This window comes from Mesocricetus auratus, unplaced genomic scaffold, assembly GCF_017639785.1.
Source record: "Mesocricetus auratus isolate SY011 unplaced genomic scaffold, BCM_Maur_2.0 Super-Scaffold_4256, whole genome shotgun sequence".
In the NCBI taxonomy this organism is placed as follows: Eukaryota; Metazoa; Chordata; class Mammalia; order Rodentia; family Cricetidae; genus Mesocricetus; species Mesocricetus auratus.
In genome coordinates this window covers 13,828,577-13,848,237 of record NW_024429182.1, presented here as the reverse complement: position 1 = coordinate 13,848,237, position 19,661 = coordinate 13,828,577, and the positions used below count along the sequence as shown (strand labels likewise).

The 19,661-nt window shown below is 42.6% G+C and overlaps 2 protein-coding genes across 4 annotated transcripts in view; one reads left to right on the top strand and one right to left on the bottom strand.

The window, feature by feature from the left end:
* The window catches only part of Slk (STE20 like kinase), a 68,267-nt gene extending 54,425 nt beyond the window's left edge, over positions 1-13,842 (top strand). For both annotated transcript variants that reach the window (XM_040743308.1, XM_040743311.1), the window contains 6 exons: positions 5,063-5,192; positions 5,944-6,068; positions 6,526-6,714; positions 7,226-7,351; positions 8,216-8,329; positions 10,438-13,842. In XM_040743308.1, the coding sequence (XP_040599242.1) occupies positions 5,063-5,192; positions 5,944-6,068; positions 6,526-6,714; positions 7,226-7,351; positions 8,216-8,329; positions 10,438-10,584 (831 nt within the window). In that variant the 3' untranslated portion in view covers positions 10,585-13,842. The remainder of the gene's footprint in view (positions 1-5,062; positions 5,193-5,943; positions 6,069-6,525; positions 6,715-7,225; positions 7,352-8,215; positions 8,330-10,437) is intronic.
* A 1,720-nt stretch (positions 13,843-15,562) lies between these two features.
* The window catches only part of Col17a1 (collagen type XVII alpha 1 chain), a 46,552-nt gene continuing 42,453 nt past the window's right edge, over positions 15,563-19,661 (bottom strand). Inside the window, exons 47-54 of one of the 2 annotated variants that reach the window (XM_013120857.3) lie at positions 19,286-19,375; positions 19,077-19,187; positions 18,404-18,550; positions 17,866-18,222; positions 17,229-17,366; positions 16,915-16,977; positions 16,744-16,824; positions 15,563-16,440 (exon numbers count right to left, since the gene is read on the bottom strand). In XM_013120857.3, coding sequence (XP_012976311.1) covers positions 16,388-16,440; positions 16,744-16,824; positions 16,915-16,977; positions 17,229-17,366; positions 17,866-18,222; positions 18,404-18,550; positions 19,077-19,187; positions 19,286-19,375 — 1,040 coding nt within the window. In that variant the 3' untranslated portion in view covers positions 15,563-16,387. 2 annotated transcript variants of the gene reach the window in all.

Sequence of the window (19,661 nt, the reverse complement as noted above, 5' to 3'; positions counted from 1 at the left end):
AGTTTACTAAACTTTGGTAATCTTACAGTCTCCTTTAGGCCTTTTTCAGAGGTCTTAAGTCATAGCTGTGGAGCTGGTACATATTTGACACCTAGTCTACAAGCTTTCAGACTGTCTTACTAAGATCTTGTATTCAAGGCAATGGTTGTGGAGTTTTGTTGCTTCTGTGTGCAAAAGAGGACTTTTTCTGTTCCTCCTTGTTTTACCCTTCCTCTCCCTCTTTTTTCACTCTCTTTGTATCTTTCATATTTCATTTATCTGTGTTTTGCTAGAGGCCAACATTTTTTGAAAGTCCTCCCTCCTTCCCACATGTGGGGCTTAAGCAGGTACTGTACCCACTTAAGTCACCTTGCAGGCCATAGACATCACTTTTTTTTTCTTTTTTTCTTAATTTATATTTTTACATTCCAATCCCAGTTCCCCCTCCCTCCTCTCCTCCTGCTCCTCCCACTTCCCATCTGTTCTTGGGAGAGGGTAAGGCCTCTCCTAGGACGTCTACTAAGTCTGTCCCATCATCTTGTTGAGGCAGGACCAAGGCACCTCTCCACCTCCACAATCCTGTGTCTAGGCTAGACAAGGTATCTCTCCATATAGAATGGGCTCCACTAAGTCAGTTTGTGCTTTAGAGTTAGATCTTGGACCCACTGCTATTGGCCTCATATATTGTCCTAGTCACGCCATTGTCACCTGTATTAAGGAAGTCTAGTTTGGTCTTATGCAGGATCCCCATTTGTCAGACCTGAGTCAGTGATCTCTCACTAGCTCGGGTCAGCTGTTTCTGTGGGTTTCCCCATCATGGTCTTGACTCCTTTATTCACATTATCGCTCCTCCCTCACTTTGATTGTGCTCCAGGAGCTTGGTCCATTGGTTAGTTGTGGATTTCTCCATCTGCTTCCGTATCTGGAAAAGGGTTCAAGCTTTGTGGATTGTAGGCTGAGTATCTTTTGCTTTATGTCTTGTATCTACTTATGAGTGAGTACATACTATATTTACTTGTCTTTTTGATTTGGGTTACCCCACTCAGGATGGTTTTTCTAGTTCTGTCCATTTACTTGCAAAGTTTAGGATGTCATTATTTTAAGAGCACCACTTTAAACCTGATTTATAAACCTCTCTCTCTCTCTCTCTCTCTCTCTCTCTCTCTCTCTCTCTAAAAGGAGTTCCACTGATTTAGAGACAAGTAATACGTTAGAGTTTGGAAACCACTGACCTAGTTCTCACTTTTTATTCTATAGATGGGAGATAGGTCCCTCTTTTAATTGACTTGACCTTATTCTTTGAATTTACACAAAGTCATGCAGATGTCTGCTTTCTCACCTGGAAGGTGCATTGTATTCTGATCCACAGGGTGTTGCTCAGGTCATGATTCAGTCTTTTCACTTGTCATCTTGTGCGGTGTTCAACGCCCAAATGCAGGACGTAAGTCCGCGTGCTGTGGGAGGGGCCTTCTGCTTTACTTGCGCTTTCTTTGACTCACATGTGCTTTCATTAGTGACTTCATTGGCTGAACTGTAGGATGTTGAGAGCTGATGCCAATAACAGTAGTAATAGTCTGGCATGAGCTTAGTACTAACAGTGTTCTTCAGAGTTTTCACATCTGGTTCTCACCGGCACCATCCTCATGTAGGGATGGAGTATACATATCCTTTGTCCAGATGCAGTACACGGGCACAGATGACTAGTGATCTGCTCCAGACCAGTGCTCTGCATGGCATCAGCAGGAGAGCTGGAAGCAGACGTCTGCTGTGGAGGGCTCTGTTTTTCTGCCTTCCCACCATAGATTTTAACTTGAAATTTTCATGATTTTTAGGAAAAGTAAATTATCTTTCTGGTAGAGTTTTATAAACTTTGCACATGTGAGAAATTGAATGCTGTGATTAGATTTTTATCTTTGTGTGAAGTGACATTTTGATTACGTACAATTTAGATGTCTTGATTATGGATGTGGTCAGAAAAGCCATGGTAAAAGTAGTTATTTTAGTTCTGTTTAATTTGTCTCCATTTATTCAAATTGTCAGTAATAAATATTGAAGTGTTATTATTACGGTAGTTTGAAATTATGCCTGAAATTCCAAACTGTATTCTTTCTCACAGTTCCCATAGGAAAGGCTAGCCAGTATAACATGGTAAATTTTGTTTGTGATGTTTGGTATATACAACTGGAGTAGATAGAATACAGCTTGATTTCAGCCTTTTCTGTTTCCCCCATTTCTAAATTAGATTTAAAAAGTAATTGGCATGTATTTTTTAAACAAGGAATTATGATTTACAATCATTTTTCTGATCATTACCATTTTTGAGTAAATCTGTTAAGTAAGTGATCAAATTTCATACAAGTAGTCCAACTTGTCATAAACTTCTGATAGTTTTTGGGACACAAAGCTATAGTTTTAATACTTAGAGTTAGTTAACTGATATGATAAAATTACTTATCAGAATTTGAACTTGTACTTTTAAAGATCACTGATTTCATAGTGTATGAGTCTATTTTTAGAAATGATTTTTGGATTTCTTAGTTTGGATTTTTTTGTTGTTGGTTTTTGTGACTTCTACTGATAACCTTATAGGTATTTTTAAAGGCAGAATGTAATCCAGGCCGACTTTTCAGAATGTGAAATTTCTCTTAGTTTCTGTTCCTGAGAGCAATTTCTAGTTACAAATTCTACTGCAAATGTATTGTATTTCAGTTTTGAAGTAGGGAAATTTAATGAATGGGCAATAATATTAAAATTACATTCATTTGAAGTAAAGTATATTAATTTGTGTGAAAGGGTCTTTTTCAGGTAATTTTTTTACTTTAATGTAAACTATTTGTGTGGTGTCTTCCATCTATTGTCATTTAAACTCTGTTTGCTTATTCAGCTGTGAGACAACCTGGTTCCTTGCTAGCTTCTGTCAGGAAGCATGCCCATACTAGCCCATCACTACCTATCTTGACTTAGACTTGTTGATCCTTAGTTTGCTTTCTGGGACTGTTTTTATTGCTTTAGTTAGTTGTACTGTACCTAGCAGTGCCCAGCATGTGCTGAGTCAGCCTGTACTAGCACTGTCAGACATATGTTGAATACCTAAACTCTAACCTTGTGTAATTCACATCTTTTTTTTTTTTTTTGATATTTACGAGACAGGGTTTCTCTGTATTGTTTTGGAGGCTGTCGGTCCAGCCTGGCCTCGAACTCACAGAGATCCGCCTGCCTCTGCCTCCCGAGTGCTGGGATTAAAGGTGTGCACCACCACCGCCCTGCGTAATTCAGATCTTAAGGGCAGTGACATGCCCACAAATGGCATAAACGGAAATCATGTACTTAGTGACATAGCTTTTTTTTTTTTACCTGTTTGTTTCATGTATTTATTGGCTTGAGTTTATACTTCGATATTTGACTTCTGAATCTAAATGTAAAGTCAGCATATATGCTAGTTAAGCGTTTGTGCAGATATTTTAAAAATCTATGATGCAATCCAATGATAAAAATGTTGATCAAGAGAAATGCTTCTCTGTATCTCCAGGTTAAACATTTATTGAACAGGTTTACATGTAGAACCCTTGTATCAGAGGCTAAAAGGAACACTATTTTTATTACAAATATTTGTTGTAGCAAAGAGTATAAGTAACTGCTTAAAAGGTGGCATGCAGGTTTTGCCTCTCTTAAATACAACCTAAGAGGCTTTATTTATTCTAGATAATTAAATGAATCAAAAGGGTTTTTCTGTTTTTGTTATCAGTTCACAAGTCTTTTCTTTCTGCTAGTGTGTATTTAGATGTATACTAAAACATACATGATTATGCTAGAAAATGGTGGTAACATTTGCAATTCCACACTATCCCTTACAACAACTTGCAATGACCAACTCTAGAGGCAATGTCATAACCAACTCTTGGAGGAGTCTGCCAGCCTGTGCACCTTAAGGACCAGGCTGGTGGTGATCCAGATCTTGTCAGACTCCATCTAAGTCCCAAAGAACTGTTCTGAAATAGAGCTGGGTCTAGATTATTTCCTGGATGCACAAGAAAAAAGGACTGCAGATTAAGCATTGTGTCAGCCCTAAAGATGAAACCTACATTTTTGTATTTTTGTATCCTTGGGACTACACATTATCTTCTGTTACTACCAAAAGGGGATAGAGATCCAGATTTGCCTTTTTTTGAGATTTGGTTTCTCTATGTAGCTTTGGAACCTGTCCTGGAACTCGCTCTGTACATCAAACAGCTGGCCTTGAATTCACAGAGATCTCCTGCCTCTGCCTCTTGAGTGCTAGGATTAAAGGCAAGCACCACCATCACCCGACTGAGACTTACCTTTTTAAAGCATAAATCTGGCAAATGGTAGGCATTAAGCAAGTATTTGTTAAGTGAATTAGTGAGTCTCAAATGTGTTGATAGAATTCCTTCATTTTGATACTTTCCTAGCCCTAAGCTATATTTCTCTAGCCTTCAAACTGTTGTTCTTTTAGGTACCTGTTATAGATGATAAGCACTGTTCTCCACTGTTAGTCCAGGCAAGGTCTTTCTCCTCAGTCTATTTCTTAGAAAAATGGGGTTAGACGTTGTGGTGATCGTTTTTGTTTGTTGGTTTGTTTTTAGTTGCCTCTATTCTTAAAAGGAATTTCTTATTTACTCTTGTTCTAGTTATACCATAGTGGAGAAAACATTCTTTTTCAGTTGTAATTTTGTTATTTTCCCAAAGCTTTCAATAAAATAGAACATTTTAATTATGAATGGATGTACACTTTTTATGTGTATCATTCTTACTATTGAATTTTGAATGTACATTCTAATACTTTTCTAGAATTGAGTTAGATGACCAATACATTTGTGCTGTATCTGTACAACATAATTTTAGTGATGCTTTATAAACTTCACTTAGAAATCTTCACTACTACCAGGGATACAGTTCAGTGCTGGAGCGCTTGCCCTACACTCACAAGGCCCTGGGTCAGTCTCCATCACTTTTCCCTTAAAGAGAAGAAGAAACTTCCTTAACCACTAATACATAGGTACTTCATAACTGAATGTTTAATTCAGTAGATATATATTAACAGATGGTTAATTGTGTCTATTAGGAACAAGAATTTGTTCAGAAGCAACAGCAAGAATTAGATGGCTCTCTGAAAAAGATCATCCAACAACAGAAGGCAGAGTTGGCTAATATTGAGAGAGAGTGCTTGAATAACAAGCAACAGCTTATGAGAGGTATGTGACAGTCCACAGTGTGTGTGTGTGTGTGTGTGTGTGTGTGTGTGTGTGTGTGTATGTGTATACAACAAAAAATGTCTCAGAAACATTGCCTTAAGGTGTGCATTGCGGAACATTGAGTGCTTTCCCTTTGCTAGGGTGGCAAATGGAAAGATAAAGTTAAAATAAGAGGTTTTCTTTGTTTTTAAATTGAGAAGTACTGTGAAATATGGTAGAAGTGTCTCTAAAAGTATACTAAAAATATGGACTGGGGATGTAGCTCCGTCTAGAATATATACTTTGTGTGCACATGACGCCCTGTGTTTAAGGGCCTGGCTCAACTCAGCACTTCAAAAACAAACTTATAACCCAACTTAAAACATGTCATTCTGTCTGAATAATTTTATATACTAATTATGCCTTATAATTACCAATGTAAGTATATCACATATAATCATATAGTGAGAAAATGATAGGATGGAATTTGAAGTTCTTATTCCCCCTAACAGATTAGGTTTTTGTTTCTGTTTTTCTTTTTTAAGGTGGAGTTTTGTCATTCCTGATAAGACATTCTTAGTGTAGGACATTAAAAATAAAATAAAAAGTGATAATAAATACTATTTTACATTGATAGCATTTTTTATACCTTGGAATGTCTATCTGTGTATGTAGGTTAGCATATATAAAACACTTTAGTGTAAATATTAAAATGAAGAGTGTGGCACTTTAGTCAGAACCAAGTGACATTGTGCAAACCACCTCCTTTCAGCTCGAGAAGCTGCAGTTTGGGAGCTTGAAGAGCGGCATCTACAGGAAAAGCACCAGTTGCTTAAGCAGCAGCTGAAAGACCAGTACTTCATGCAGAGACACCAGCTCCTTAAACGCCATGAGAAGGTAAGCAGAGAGAGACTTCCTCACTTCCTAGTTCTCTTTATAAAGTTACTCAGCTTTGCAGTTTACTTTCTTAGAGAATTGATTGTGGGGGTTTTTATTTCTATCTTTTATCTTAATTTTTTTGAGTTTTGAATGTGTGATTATAATCTTTATTTTGATTGCAAACTTTTCTGTCAATTATGTTTTAACCACCTAATAAATTGTCATATTCATCTTCTATCTTCCTGGTTCCAGTTGTGATTCAGGTATCTTAAGAACATGTCTTTCCTGAAATGGGGAAAAATAATTTTGTTGTAACATTGCTGTCATCTAATAACTTTCCTTTAAATAGTTTTTGCCTAATATTTTGTTGCTCATTATGCAGTTAGGAAGAGGGCACCTATTGGAAACACTAACAGATGTCGTTTTAGAACATGCCTGTGGATGCTGAGAGTCAAGTCTGTTTAAATCTTCTTAGGAAACAGAACAAATGCAGCGTTATAATCAACGACTTATTGAGGAATTGAAAAACAGACAGACTCAGGAACGAGCGAGACTACCCAAGATTCAACGAAGTGAAGCCAAGACACGAATGGCCATGTTTAAGAAAAGTTTGAGAATTAACTCAACAGCCACACCAGACCAGGACCGTGAAAAAATTAAACAGGTACTTAGATAGATTCTTTTCTTTTTTTAGGGTTTAACGAATTTGAATGACCTTTAAAAGTACCTCATAATTGGGTTTAGACAGGTAGTCTCATCTTGGGATTGCTATTTTTAACTTTCTGAGCTGGGACAGGCATGTTACATACCTACTTAGTCTTCCATGTGTGGGACCATAGAGGGCAAAGCTGTCTCTCCCTTGACAAATGGGAATGAGATAACTTGGACAGCTTTTGAAGTCAAAAAACATGTCCACCTTGTGACGCTTCTGCAGCAACAGATGATCTTCTGCCCCTGGAGATCATTAAAAACTGAAGCACAGAGGCTTTAAACCAGAAGTCATCTCCTTTCTCTTTATCTCAGTCGTACAGGCTACAGGGTTGAGTTGCAGTGTAGGGTTACAGCTTTAACTTACTGCTTTGTAAGCTTTATTAAATTCCTTTATTGTACCTTTAAAGTGTGTAGCGATTACTCTGCTTCCTTACAAAATTGTCTTTTGCTTTTCTTATTTATAGTTTGCTGCACAAGAAGAAAAGAGGCAGAAAAACGAGAGAATGGCTCAGCATCAAAAACATGAGAGCCAAATGCGGGATCTCCAGTTGCAGTGTGAAGCCAATGTCCGAGAACTGCACCAGCTGCAGGTGAGGTTCAGGAGCCTGACGATGGGACACGGTGGCCAGGCAGCCGTGTGGCTAATGTGGAGAAAATACGAGCCAGTCAAAATTTGCACATGTTGGGTATGAAAGTGTGTGCTGCTTGCATAGACCCAAAGGCAGAGCTGTGTACTGCCATAGACCCTTGTTTTTATTTCATGTGACCAGGGTGAATGTAGGCATGAAGCTAAATGAAAATCTGAATGTAGGCATGAAGCTAAATGAAAATCTGAGGAATAGTCTTTGAAAGCATTCTCAAATAAGCTTTCTAGTATTAGATGATGGTGTGTTTAGGATTCTGAATTTAATTCTTTTTTAATTTAAAAGGATATGGCTGATTTTTTTTCTGGTTTTGTGAAAAAACATTCGGAAAAATTTTCTAGTTGATTAGAGATTAGGATTAGAGAGGGCTATTTTTGGAGTTTGTATGGAATGCATAGTCCATCTAGTGAATGCCCAAAATGCTTATACTTTCAGAGTAACAGGTAATTTTGATACCCTGTATATTTGGCTAATTTACTGGAATAGAGTACTTACCAACTCCAACTCCTTTACCAAATGGAAAAGCAAAAACCCAAAGTATTTCTACTTAAGTTCTTTTTTACATATGTTATGTGAACGGCTTTACATGGTATTTAGTATTTTTTGCAAGAAGATATAAAAGTTTCAAAAACAGTGAAGGTGTTTATACACTTATAAAACAGACTATTTAACAACCCTTGGCACTTAGTTTTTAAAGGAGAATTTGAGCTTCCATAACAGCATGATATCTAGCCACTTTGAAAGAAAACTGAATCTGTTAAAAATTGCTCCATTGACCTGAGAAATATTTAATACCAACTTTATTTTCAGAATGAAAAATGCCACCTGTTGGTTGAACATGAGACTCAGAAACTGAAGGAGTTAGACGAGGAACACAGCCAAGAGTTAAAAGAGTGGAGAGAAAAACTAAGACCGAGGAAAAAGGTGATTTAAGAGCTCTGTGTGGTTCATCCGTTACCTGGCTACTGGGTCTTTACTTTGTTTGTATCAGGTGCAGTGACACAATGGATATAGAGATGAAAAGACAGTGTCCCTATTCCCAACATCCAGGATCTTTGTGAGGAGTGATACAAGTTGGGGGATCTTTGCTAGGGGTATGTTAGAACAGGATGCAGGGGAGCAGAGCACGTGAGCACATAGGAGGAACGCTGAAATCCCTGGGAGGACGTTGGAGATGTCGAAGCTGGGTGGGTGGGGTGTGAAGCATGGAAAATAACTTTCAGGCAAATGGGTAGATTGGAAAGGAATGGGACAAGCAGAGAAAATAGAATAAGCAAAAGTATTGCATGTGGAAAATGATAAATAGTCCCTTGGAGAGTAGTATAGGGTATAGGACATTAGGGGAGTACAGGAAGAAAGCAGCGACAGCCAAGTTTTCTGTCAGCTGAAGCCACAGTAACAAGGTCCTTGAATTAAATTTAAGACACAAATCATAAGAATGGCTTATTTCCTCTTTCCTTCCATTACCCTTGTTTGTAACTGAACTTCCCTGTGGGCCTGGTTTCATTGTTTAACCTCTGTATCTCTGGCTGTTACTCTATTGTCCGTGTCCCTTTGCTAACCCTTAAGACATCAACCTTTCTTTTCTTGTGAGCTTTCTGTCTGGTGTACATATCAGTGATAGTGGTACATGCCTGATATCTGAGCACTTGGAAGGTGGAGGCAGGAGGATCAGAAGTTCGAGATCATCCTCAGTTACATGATAAATTCGAGGTTAGCCTGGGCTACATGGAACCCAGTCTCCAAAAGAAGGAAAAACAAGTTCTCAGTGTCTCAGTCCTTGAGGCCACAGGTGATCATGTTGCTTTGACTGTTCATTAGTGCTGTTACTATTGCTATTTTGAATCAGGGTTTGCTTGTATCCCTGCTGACCTCAAGCTTGCAACATTCCTGCCTTCTACCCAGTTCCATCAAGTACAACATCAATCCCGCAGTTTGACTTTGAAGCCTTCACAGTGATACATTGAGCTATAGCCTCTGACTGCCTCTCCCATTGGACACTTTGTTCTCAGTGTGCTGCTGCATGGTAGAGTAACCATTCCTCCTAGCACCTCTGTCTTTGTGTCACTGCATTAGCTTCTCTTGTCTGGGAGACCTTCTCTGTCCTGTCTATCACTTGCTGACATTGCTTCATGGCTGAGTTTACGTCTTACTTCTGAGAAACCTTCTTGTATTTTGTTCCAGCCTAAACAGTCGCACTTTTCTTTAAATGACTCACCTACAGTCGTGGGTTCCTGTCCATTCAGTTCACTGTAACAAAGTATTATAAGATGGAGGTTTGAGAAGTCCATGTCCAGAGTTCTGGCATGCTCAGGTTCTAGTGAGGGTTGCCTTCTTCAGCAATGAACTCTCTGCTTGCCCCTTAAAAGAATGCTAATCCCACTTGGAGGCTCCATTCTTCCGACCCACTCACCACTCAAAAGGTTAACCTCATGAAATCATCAGGGTTAGGTTTCCACAAAGTCAGCTCTTTATGAAACACTTAGTATTTTTGCTTGGTAAAATTTTGGGGTTGTAAGATGAGTCTAGTTTAGATCTTAGGTTTATATGTCTTGTAGTTCAGTGTGGGAGAAAGACATGTGTGTCAGTAACTGACACAAAAAGTAGGTGGCAGTTGCGATAGGTGTCACCTGCTGGGTTCTTAGATTTAACGATCACTTGGCATGCCAACAAGGTAAGTTCGGTGGTGCCTTGGCATGCCAACAAGGTAAGTTCGGTGGTGCCTTTCTTCTGTAGCATGGGACTATTGAGCTGAGTCTTGAGTCTGGGGCTGTGAAGTGTGTGGTCTTAACTACTAAATAAAGTGTTTGGGGCCAGGAGGTTTTAGTTTTTTAAGATTAGAAAATTATGTGTGCGTGGGTATGTTCATGTGGATGCAGGTACCTATGGAGGCCATCAGGTTCCCTGGAGCTGGAGTTACAGGCAATTGTGAGCCTCCTGGTATAGGTGTTGGGAACTGGATTGGTCCTCACAAGACACGTGAGTCATCCCCTCCATACCCTGGGTAATTGTTTGTCTCTTTCTTCTTTAAGACACTGGAAGAAGAGTTTGCCAGGAAACTGCAGGAGCAGGAAGTGTTTTTTAAAATGACGGGGGAATCCGAATGTCTTAATCCATCAGCACAGAGCCGTATCTCCAAATTCTACCCTATTCCCACCTTGCATTCCACTGGGTCATAGCAACAGTAAGCATTCTCTCTCTGGATGTGGCTTCTAAGTACATCATTGTATTCTCTTCATCTTCCACAGTATGTATGACTCACAAAGACAATCACCTGTCATCTTCTCGGTGGTTAAAAAATGTATTTCTTGGATTTTATTGTTAAACAAAGATGAAGGGCAAACAAGCTAAGACAGATGCGAGGCCATGTTGGCAAATAGCATCTTGCAGTAATTCCCTAAGGTGATTTTGTATATTGACCTTAAATATTGTATTCTTTAGACACTGTTACTGAAAAACTGCCAGAGAAAATAATGTTTAAAGTTATTTGGGGGGAAATAAACCAAACCTGTTACATCATTTAAGTATTAATAAATACTGTTTTGCCTGGTTTCTCAATGATGCTAAATTCTATAGTTAAGATTCTGCTGTAGAATTGGAGTAATTTTCTTTTGACAAACCAGCTCTTATTAAAAAGCCATGAGTTACAGAAATACGATATTGATTCAGTACATAGATATATTTTTATCATTAAACAGGATCAAGGTCTTTTCAAAGAGAAAGGTTATTCATTAAACTATCACAAACATTAGCCTGTATGGGCAGGAACTAGTAATTGAGGTGCTAATTTTATTAAGATAGTGCCTAAAACACTGAATTTTAATCATGTATAAAGTGGGGTTTTCTTTTTGATCAACAGGAACAAAGTATCCTCCTCACTGAACATTACTGTCTTAAAAACTTACATATATTGCCATTCAATATTCATCCTGAAACAAATTTTGTACAGAGTTTGGAAAGATGAACGAACTAGCTTTCAAATGTGCAAATTGAACATAAAGAACTCACGACATTGTCGGTAGCACAGACTAAGCCCTCCCACTTACTCCCTCCATCTCAGCAAGTTCTGTTCCTCAGTGGATGCTTAGAGGCCTCTGGCCCAGGGCTGCAGTCACACCTACAGTCCTGAAGCTAGCCTTAGAAGAAGCGTTTGTCCACAAAGGCTTTCCATTCGGTCGCAGGCACACATGCAAAGTGACATTGTATTGTTTCAAATGAGGTTATTCAAGTGCATTTTGGTTTTATTTTGTTCCATGTTTAAATTAATTACTCTGAATAGGAAAAACCTGAAACCTTTATCATGTGGTTGCTGGTACAAGTGATTATTAATGAAATGCTCACTCTTAGTTCTTTTTGAAGCTCAATCTCAGCCGTGTCAGGTCAACAGTATTATAAACAGCACATTTGTGAATGATGCAGCTGCCTGCCTGCCTGCCTGCCTGCCTGTTGGCACCCTATTCTCCTCTAAGAGTGCTGGGTACCAAATTGTAAACGTTTCAGTTTTGAGTTATATTTTGAGGTTGGTGAAAATAGTAATGTCAGTATAATGTTGTGGGAACACCAGTTCATATTAAGAAAATGTAGATGTCTGTAGTACTTTCTTGCAGTTCATTTGAAAACTTTGAATGCTGAACTTTATCTGGTTTCGAAATGCATGTGTAATTTTAATTTTATAATTATTTTGACAAGCTTAATTTTCCTGGACAACCTTGTAGGTAGCCTTAACTTTCAGCCAATTTTGTTTTTTATATAAATATATATACATATATATATAATGTATGGTTGTAAATTCATACACTTATCACATGAATGTGTTACTGTATACAGAATTCTTAATGCTTTATTTTCAGATGCTGGGTTGAAAACTCTTTGAGAGCCTTTAAATATATATCTTTATAAAGTAATATTCAGGATGATGATGGAAATTGTTTATATTATTATGATAAAAGACGGAATTATGTTTCCCAGTGTATTTAATGATTTATTTGAAGAGGGAGAGGGGAGGAAGGCTCCTTTGAATTGTTCATTTTATTGGGCTTTTACAAAGGAATAGTTCAGTCAGTGGGCTTATTTTCTGTATCATTTAGGGAACTGTAGACATGATTTGGTCTGAATATCTGCCCTTCCTGTTTCTTTTCAACTTGACATTTAGAGCATTGTGTCTCGGACAGAGGCTGGAAGGGGTGCCCCTGCTTGTGTTTTCTTTCAAGCATGGCTGTATTCCCGTGGGTTCAGGGACTGTCCAGTGGTACACATGGAGAGGGGGACACGCCTCTAACCCTTCAGGTTATATATACAAAGTGTTTGTAACAGAGCACGCTGTTCCTGAACTTGTCTGCTTCTTGTAAGGCCTCATGCCATGTAGATAATAGGAACCTTTCCTCCTGCATGAAGTGTAGGTGGGATTTGCTGAGGGCACAGACGTCCTTGAGTCTGAGAGTACAGTCAGCCCATCACCCCCCCCCCATGAAGTTGCTTGGCTGCTGTGGCAGTGTGCCCTTGTGCCATGAAGTGCATAAAGGGAAGTGTCTGTGTGCACCTCCAGCAGTCCCCTCCCCTTCCCTGCATGCAGTGGACATGCCACACCTCCGCCACACTCTGCAGGTCCAGCTCCTAGAGCCCAGGCGCACGGTTTCTGTCCATCTGTGGATCTGCAGGTTGCTGAATTAGCTGCTATTTTAGGTGGAGTAAGCTCGTTCTTACCCTTTTCTCTGGGTGGGGAGGCATTTAGAGGCTTTTACTTTGCTGAAAATATCGGAACCTTCCCACATGACAGGACGTGGCAAATTGTAACTAAGAAAGAAGCAGAACCAGAGCTACCTCTAAGCAGTGTTCTCTCAAGCACGCGCTCTCAGGCACATGAGACCCTCCCCACGGAGGCCTCTCTGATTTCTTGAGCATCAGCAAGTCTAAGGAGTGACTGTTTTTGTACTCTTCAGGTCCCCAGTACCCTCATACTTTCCCCATTCCACACTGTGCTTATCATATGACAAAGCCTCTTCTAAGAAGCCCAGTTTGGCCAACTTAATAGTTAGAAATATTGCAGAGCAGAGTAGCGCCCGGAACTGCGGTGGGAGAAGAGGTGTGGGTTCTGGCAGCCCTCTGGTCCTTTGTGGGAGGTGACCTCACAGGCCGTGGCGGTGTTCCAGTGTTTCTCTTACGTCAGAGGCAACAGTCAATGCCTCTGCTCTCACTGTTCTTTGGCTGACATGGTTTTGATAATGCTTTAAGATTTCTGCTACAAAGCTTGGGATAGTGTTTTACCAGTTTCAAATGTTGGCTGCAGCTTAAAAATGTGATTCTTTGCAGTGTAATAAGCTCACAAGCTACATTTTCAAAGAGGATTTCATTTCACATTGTGCTTCTTGTCTACTTGGGATCAGAAACATGCCTTTTCAATCACGGATTGTCAGACAATAAAGTTATTTCTTAATCTATTTTGGGAAGCATTTTTTTAATTAAAAATCTTAGACATGAGTGTGTCCTGCCTGAGACACTTTTCTTTTCTTTTTTGACCTAGTTCTTTTTGTTGTTGTTGTTGTTTTGATTTTCAAGGCAGGGTTTCTCTATATTGTTTTGGAGGCTGTCCTGCAACTAGCTCTTGTAGATCAGGCTGGTCTCAAACTCAGAGATCCGCCTGCCTCTGCATCCCGAGTGCTGGGACTAAAGGCGTGCACCACTACCTCTAGCAACCTAGTTCTATTTTTAAACTTGTGTTCGTCTCAGTCTTCTGACCTTCCATGTTTATCATCGACCCTAGCCATCTGTGGTAATCTCTCTCTCTCCTGACAAAGCTCATTTTTAACTTGCTGGTAAGTACCTTCCAACATGCAGACTCCTCTGGGAGATACTTGAAATGTCTGTGTTCGCATACAGATGTGTTTGCTTTTATTTCCTTTTCTTCTCCTTGGCATAGAGTTATTTGTTTCACCAAGTGTTGCAAATCCAATGAAAAAATGATTTGCTACCCCCCTCTTGTTATTTGTCATTGATACATTCAACACCACTCAGTGGACACTGGCAACCCTGCCTGGCCTGAGTGCAGCTTGGCTAGAGGGAGACAGTGATGTCATTTTCTAATCTCAGAGCCTTGTGTACTACTGAGCTCATTCCTGACCACTCCCCCTTTCCCAGTGAAACAAAAGAGGCTCAGATCCACTGCTGTCCATCCAGCTGAAGACACAGCTCCATGTCTGTCTGTCCTCTCTGGGTTTTGTCTGGAAAGGGCAGCACGGTTGGACTTGAAGACTTAGATGTCTTCATAAAGTCTAGTGATCAAGAAACATTTCCTAGGTCCGATTAATCAAGACAGAAATCATTAACATGTAATACTTGAGCCCCAAAGTAAAAAGTGTATTTCAAAAGGTTTTCATTATGAAACTGAAATATTCTTTAAAAATTAAAAGACGCATTGCATTCGTTGTTATTCACAATAGGTACTATTCCCTGTAAAAAACAAGTTACATGAAATTGTGTATGTTGTATGAATTCCCCAAGTTGATTCTTGTGGGTAGCCATCAGGATGTAACAGCCAGGCCAGAAGACCATGCAGCATTCTGATGAGGATGCAGCATTCTGCTGCTGGGCTTGCATTGGCACAGCAGCAGCTGCTTGTTGGAGTGAAACTAGATCACGTCTTTCTGTAGGATGTATGTATGTGAGGTACTCAGGAGAAAACAAAAGATAGTATAAATCCCATCTTGGAAGAGTAGAGACCTAGAAGTGGGTTTATGTTAATCCCCTGCTTAATCACCCAGCAATTGAGAGTCACAGCTTGCAACAAATTAACAAATTGCCTAAGGCAGACTCCTCTGGTTTTACCATGCATTTCTTTGGGGTATCTGATGGGTCTACATTTTCCTTAGTAGACATCTTTGTGGTCTATATATTTGGCCTCCAGCCATACATTAATTGCAAGGAAGCTTGCTAATTTTTTGTATATGTGTTTATATTTCAAGGAACGTAGAGAAACAAACTGCTTCGTCTGGTATGTCCAGGTGAGCTAGTAACTTCAGATAAAAGTCTGCCTTTAGAGACAGCAGTGACAAAATGCTAAAGGCTGGGCCTAAATGCAGCCAGTCTTCTCTGTTAATGTTTGTAATGTAGACCCAGTTAACTTTTAACCTTTCTTTCCCACAGAATTCATAGTAAACATACTAAAAAAGAAAAAAAAACACTTTATTTGAAAATTTTACAGTTGAAATGAATTTTCATCTTACAGATTACATACAAATGTTTTGGACAGTGAAAAGTGCTTAAAAACCAGCTGCACCCAGGTCCCATGCCACTCGCTGTGTGCAGAGCGGGGGTGTGGAAGCCACGTTTCCCCAGCATCAGGGATTCCCTCCTCCTTGCTCTCTGCCTCTCTTGTACTGTCCGCTGTGGTCTAGTGTGGTGTCATAACTGTTACTTCTGGTGTGCACAAGGACACAGGCCATAGCTTCCACCAGTCAAGCTTGGAAACCAGTGGGAGGTGATTGGCATCTTGACTGTGATAGCTGTCTGAAACGCCACTGCCTCTGAGGAAGTGAGTTTGTCAGGGCCCCTTCTTGTCTGGGACTGGAGAACGCAGAGTGAGCAGGGAAGGAGCTGAAAGCAAGCCTTGGTAACAGTAACCAGAAAGCGCCCATCAAGTGTCACCCTGCGAAGGCCCCCCATCCCGCTTTCCATTTTCTGGGCTCATTTTTAGGCAAAGCGCCAAGACTCCCCAGCCAACATTTATGTAGCTGGGTCTGAGGTTTAGGCCTGAGCTAAGTGCTGCAGGAGCCAGGGAGCTCGGATCTGTATAGCAGAGAGGTTAAGTCTCATTACATTTTGCAGCTATTCCAAAGGCCCACCCAATCAGTGTAGCTGTGTTTCATTGTGTGTCTGAGTTTTCCGTATGTATACATTTTGTTCAGACTAAAACAAGTGTTGCTAGGTGACTTGGTTCCAGCCCCTGGGGACACTTGGACATAGGCACCCGAGTACTGGTCCGAGAGCTTATGGCTTGATGGCAATACTCCTCCTCCTTCTCCCAGTGTAGACTTGGTCGCCTGGAAGTCCAAAGATGAAAAGGGTTAAATACGTGGCCCGTGGCCTTCTAGGGCAAGTGATGCCAACAGTGGTTGCTAAAAGTGGCTTGAAAGGCTGATCCTATGTAAACTTCTCTTCCAGTTGTCTACCCTGTGTGTTACCAGGTTCTTTCTCACTCTGCGGCAGCTCGAGGCGCCCTCCTTCCCAGGTGTGCTAAATCCCCTTTTCTGCACCAGTGTTTGAGCTCCACAGGCTAGCCCGCAAGCAAATTACCTTTTCTCTACTGAGCCCAGAACCTCAGAAGTCCCAACATCAGAACTTACCCTTGTCTCCTTTGTCTCCTTTCTGCCCTCGAGGGCCAGGTGGCCCAGGAGGACCTCGTTGTCCAGCAAGGCCCCTGTCACCTGGAAGCACAGAGAGGGTATGGCATTAGTGACGAATGCAGGCCTGAAGGTGTGGCTCACCGCAGCACCAGCCAAGGTGACACCACTCACCTTTGGGTCCTGGGGTGCCCGCCTCTCCCTTTTGCCCAGGTGGGCCTGGAATAGCTCCATGTGCTGCGAGGAGGGAAAGAATGACTTTAGATTAGATGTTGCCGGAGGCTTGGAAGGTCAAGTGGTTTGTTCAAAGCGACACAGATAGTGCTGGAATCTGGACTTGGACAAGGAAATGAAGCTGGCTTTCGCTGGTTTTGGTGTCTCAGATACAGGAAAAGGAGGGCTGTTAAGTTGGTGTTTGTGTCAGGCCTCATGTGAGACTAAGTAGGCAGCAGGTTAGTGCGCTGGGGAAGTCATGGCAGTATGCTTACTCCGGAAGAAGTCCATGAGGTCCTGTGTCACGTTGCTGTAGGCAGAGAAAACCTTGCTGATGCCAGGAGGGCCCTGGGGCCCAGGCACACCTGGTGGGCCCTGGACGGTGTAGGCCATCCCTTGTAGTAGGCCTTGACCTGCGGAACACCAGGGTAGAGGTGTCGGGCGCAGACACCACTGCACAGTGGTGGGCTGCCGCAGAAGTCCTCAGACCGCCTCACTCGCAGCAGCTAGATTAGATGAAACGCCCTGAGGAAGAAAGCCCTGCAGCTTCCCTCTTTGACCTGGCCTGTTGTGACACTCCTCGGGGGCCTTTGGACTGAAGGACTGTGCTGATATAGAGGGAGAAAGGACTTCTTGGCTAACTAACAACCTCCACAAAGTTCCATGCTGTTGTCACTGTCAGACTTGCTCTGGGCAGAGTACCAACCCCCCCCCCCCCGGTGTGCTCTGCTCCCCACAGCGCAGGTATCAATACTGGGGTCCCTTGCACTGAGATGGTGGAGACTTAGGATGGGGTCTCCTCTCTCCCAGTCCCTGCTCATCTGATTCTACAGTTGCTGTCTTCACATGCATTCAAAATAAGGGTCAGTCTGTGAGGCCTGTATGCTGAGGTGTTCAAGGTTTTCCACTTACGCTGCATGCTCTCAGACACCCTCACTGCCAGCTTGTTGTAATCCAGGTCTCCAGTGAAGCCAGCCCGGAATGAGTCGCCATCGGTGCCATATATGCCACCGGCTGCTGCCCCATAACCTCCTCCTGGGCCGATGTCAGTGCCATAGGGACCCCCATCTCCTGTACCAAAGGTTCTGCCTTCGCCCAGGGAGCCTCCATTGGCTCCCCCCATGCCCACGGAAGAGCTGTAGGCAGTGCCCCGTCTGGCTGAGGAGCTGCTACCCCAGCTGTAGTTGTCCCTTAAGTGACTGTCTCCAGGTGGTCCCTGGGGCCCCGGGGGGCCTGGCGGGCCAATGATGAAGCTACGGACATCAGGACCTGTGGGGTAGGAAGATGCGTTAGCCCAGATGGTGGTGGACAAAATGCTTGGGAGCTAGGGGTCTCCTGAGATTTAGTAAAATCCCTTAGTGACAGGAAACTTTGAGGCTCTTGTCTGTGTATAGAAAGACTGCTGATGGTCATAGTCTGGGGGGGGGGGCACCAACGTCAAGGCACCTACTTGTGAGGTAACCAATCAGCTCGCTGCGGAAGTTGTCGCTGTTTTCAGCTGCATAGGTGGCCAAAGCTGCTGAGACACCTGGGGGTCCTCGAGGACCTGGGGGTCCAGGAGGGCCTGGAGGGCCTGGAATGGAGGACAAGCCAGCTGCTGTGTGGGAGGAGGGGAAAGAGGAAGGTCAGTGTCCTTGGTAGAGAAAGCTAGATTCTCAGTGTCCCCTTGGCCTACTGTGGGCCCTCCATGGGTGGAGTAAAGGAGATGGGGCGGTGGAGGGCGGGGTAGAGGAGGATGGGGGATGCCTACTGGGCCTCTTGTATGCAGGAGAAAGGAGGCCCATGTGACCCCTTTCTGTCATCATCTGGGAATGGCTGCTTTGAAGGGCTTCTTCCAGCCTTCAGCCCACATCCTAGACCTTTACTACCAGGCATTAGAACCCTTACTCCAAGACTGATCACAGGGCTCATGAGATCTGCAAGGCTACAGTTAGGAACCCTGTTTCTAACCCTGCCATGGCTCATGGCTCCTCACTGCTGTGAGGCCCATCCCTGTGCAATGGTGCTACTGGGGAATGGGGCATTGATTCAGTTCCCCATGGTGGCCCCGGTGAAGATGAGGAATGCCCTCGTGGTCAGGCCACAGTCCTTTGCCCTTTTCTTCCTGTCCCCTAGTGTCCTACTGTGCAGGTAAGATGAGAGGTCCTCCACGCTGATGCTGGACCACGCGCTGCCTGGCATCCCAGGTGGCCCGGGCGGTCCTGGAGGTCCAATGATGTCCCTGTAGTCAGACCCTGGGACATTAGCAGGCAGGAAGGAGTCAGTCACAGCCTGAACCAACGGTCCAGTTTCCATCCCAAACCTTTTGATGGATGTCCCTGCTTGGCCTTACCTCGGAGCATGGTGAGCAGCTCCTCATAGGATGTTCCTGGCAGGCCAGGGGGCCCTGGTGGGCCAGGATGCCCAAAGCTGATTCCAGAACCTAGAAAACAAGGTCCCAAGTTGTTGGGGACTCCCATGGGACAGACACAAACAGCCTGTCGGGGACGAGGGCAGAAGCGGGGTCTGAGAAAGGGAGAGAAGGGTAGTAGGGAGAAGGATGGAGAGGAGACGCAGATGTCGCCTGGGCGATGACATCCAACGGGGAGGACACTGAGCAGAGCACAGGTTCACGTTGCTTGACAACTGCTGGGTGTGGAATGTGTGTGCTGGCGGCGCATGCGTGCTTTGGGGCTTGCACTTTCTCTGAGCGGCTCTGGAGACCCCTG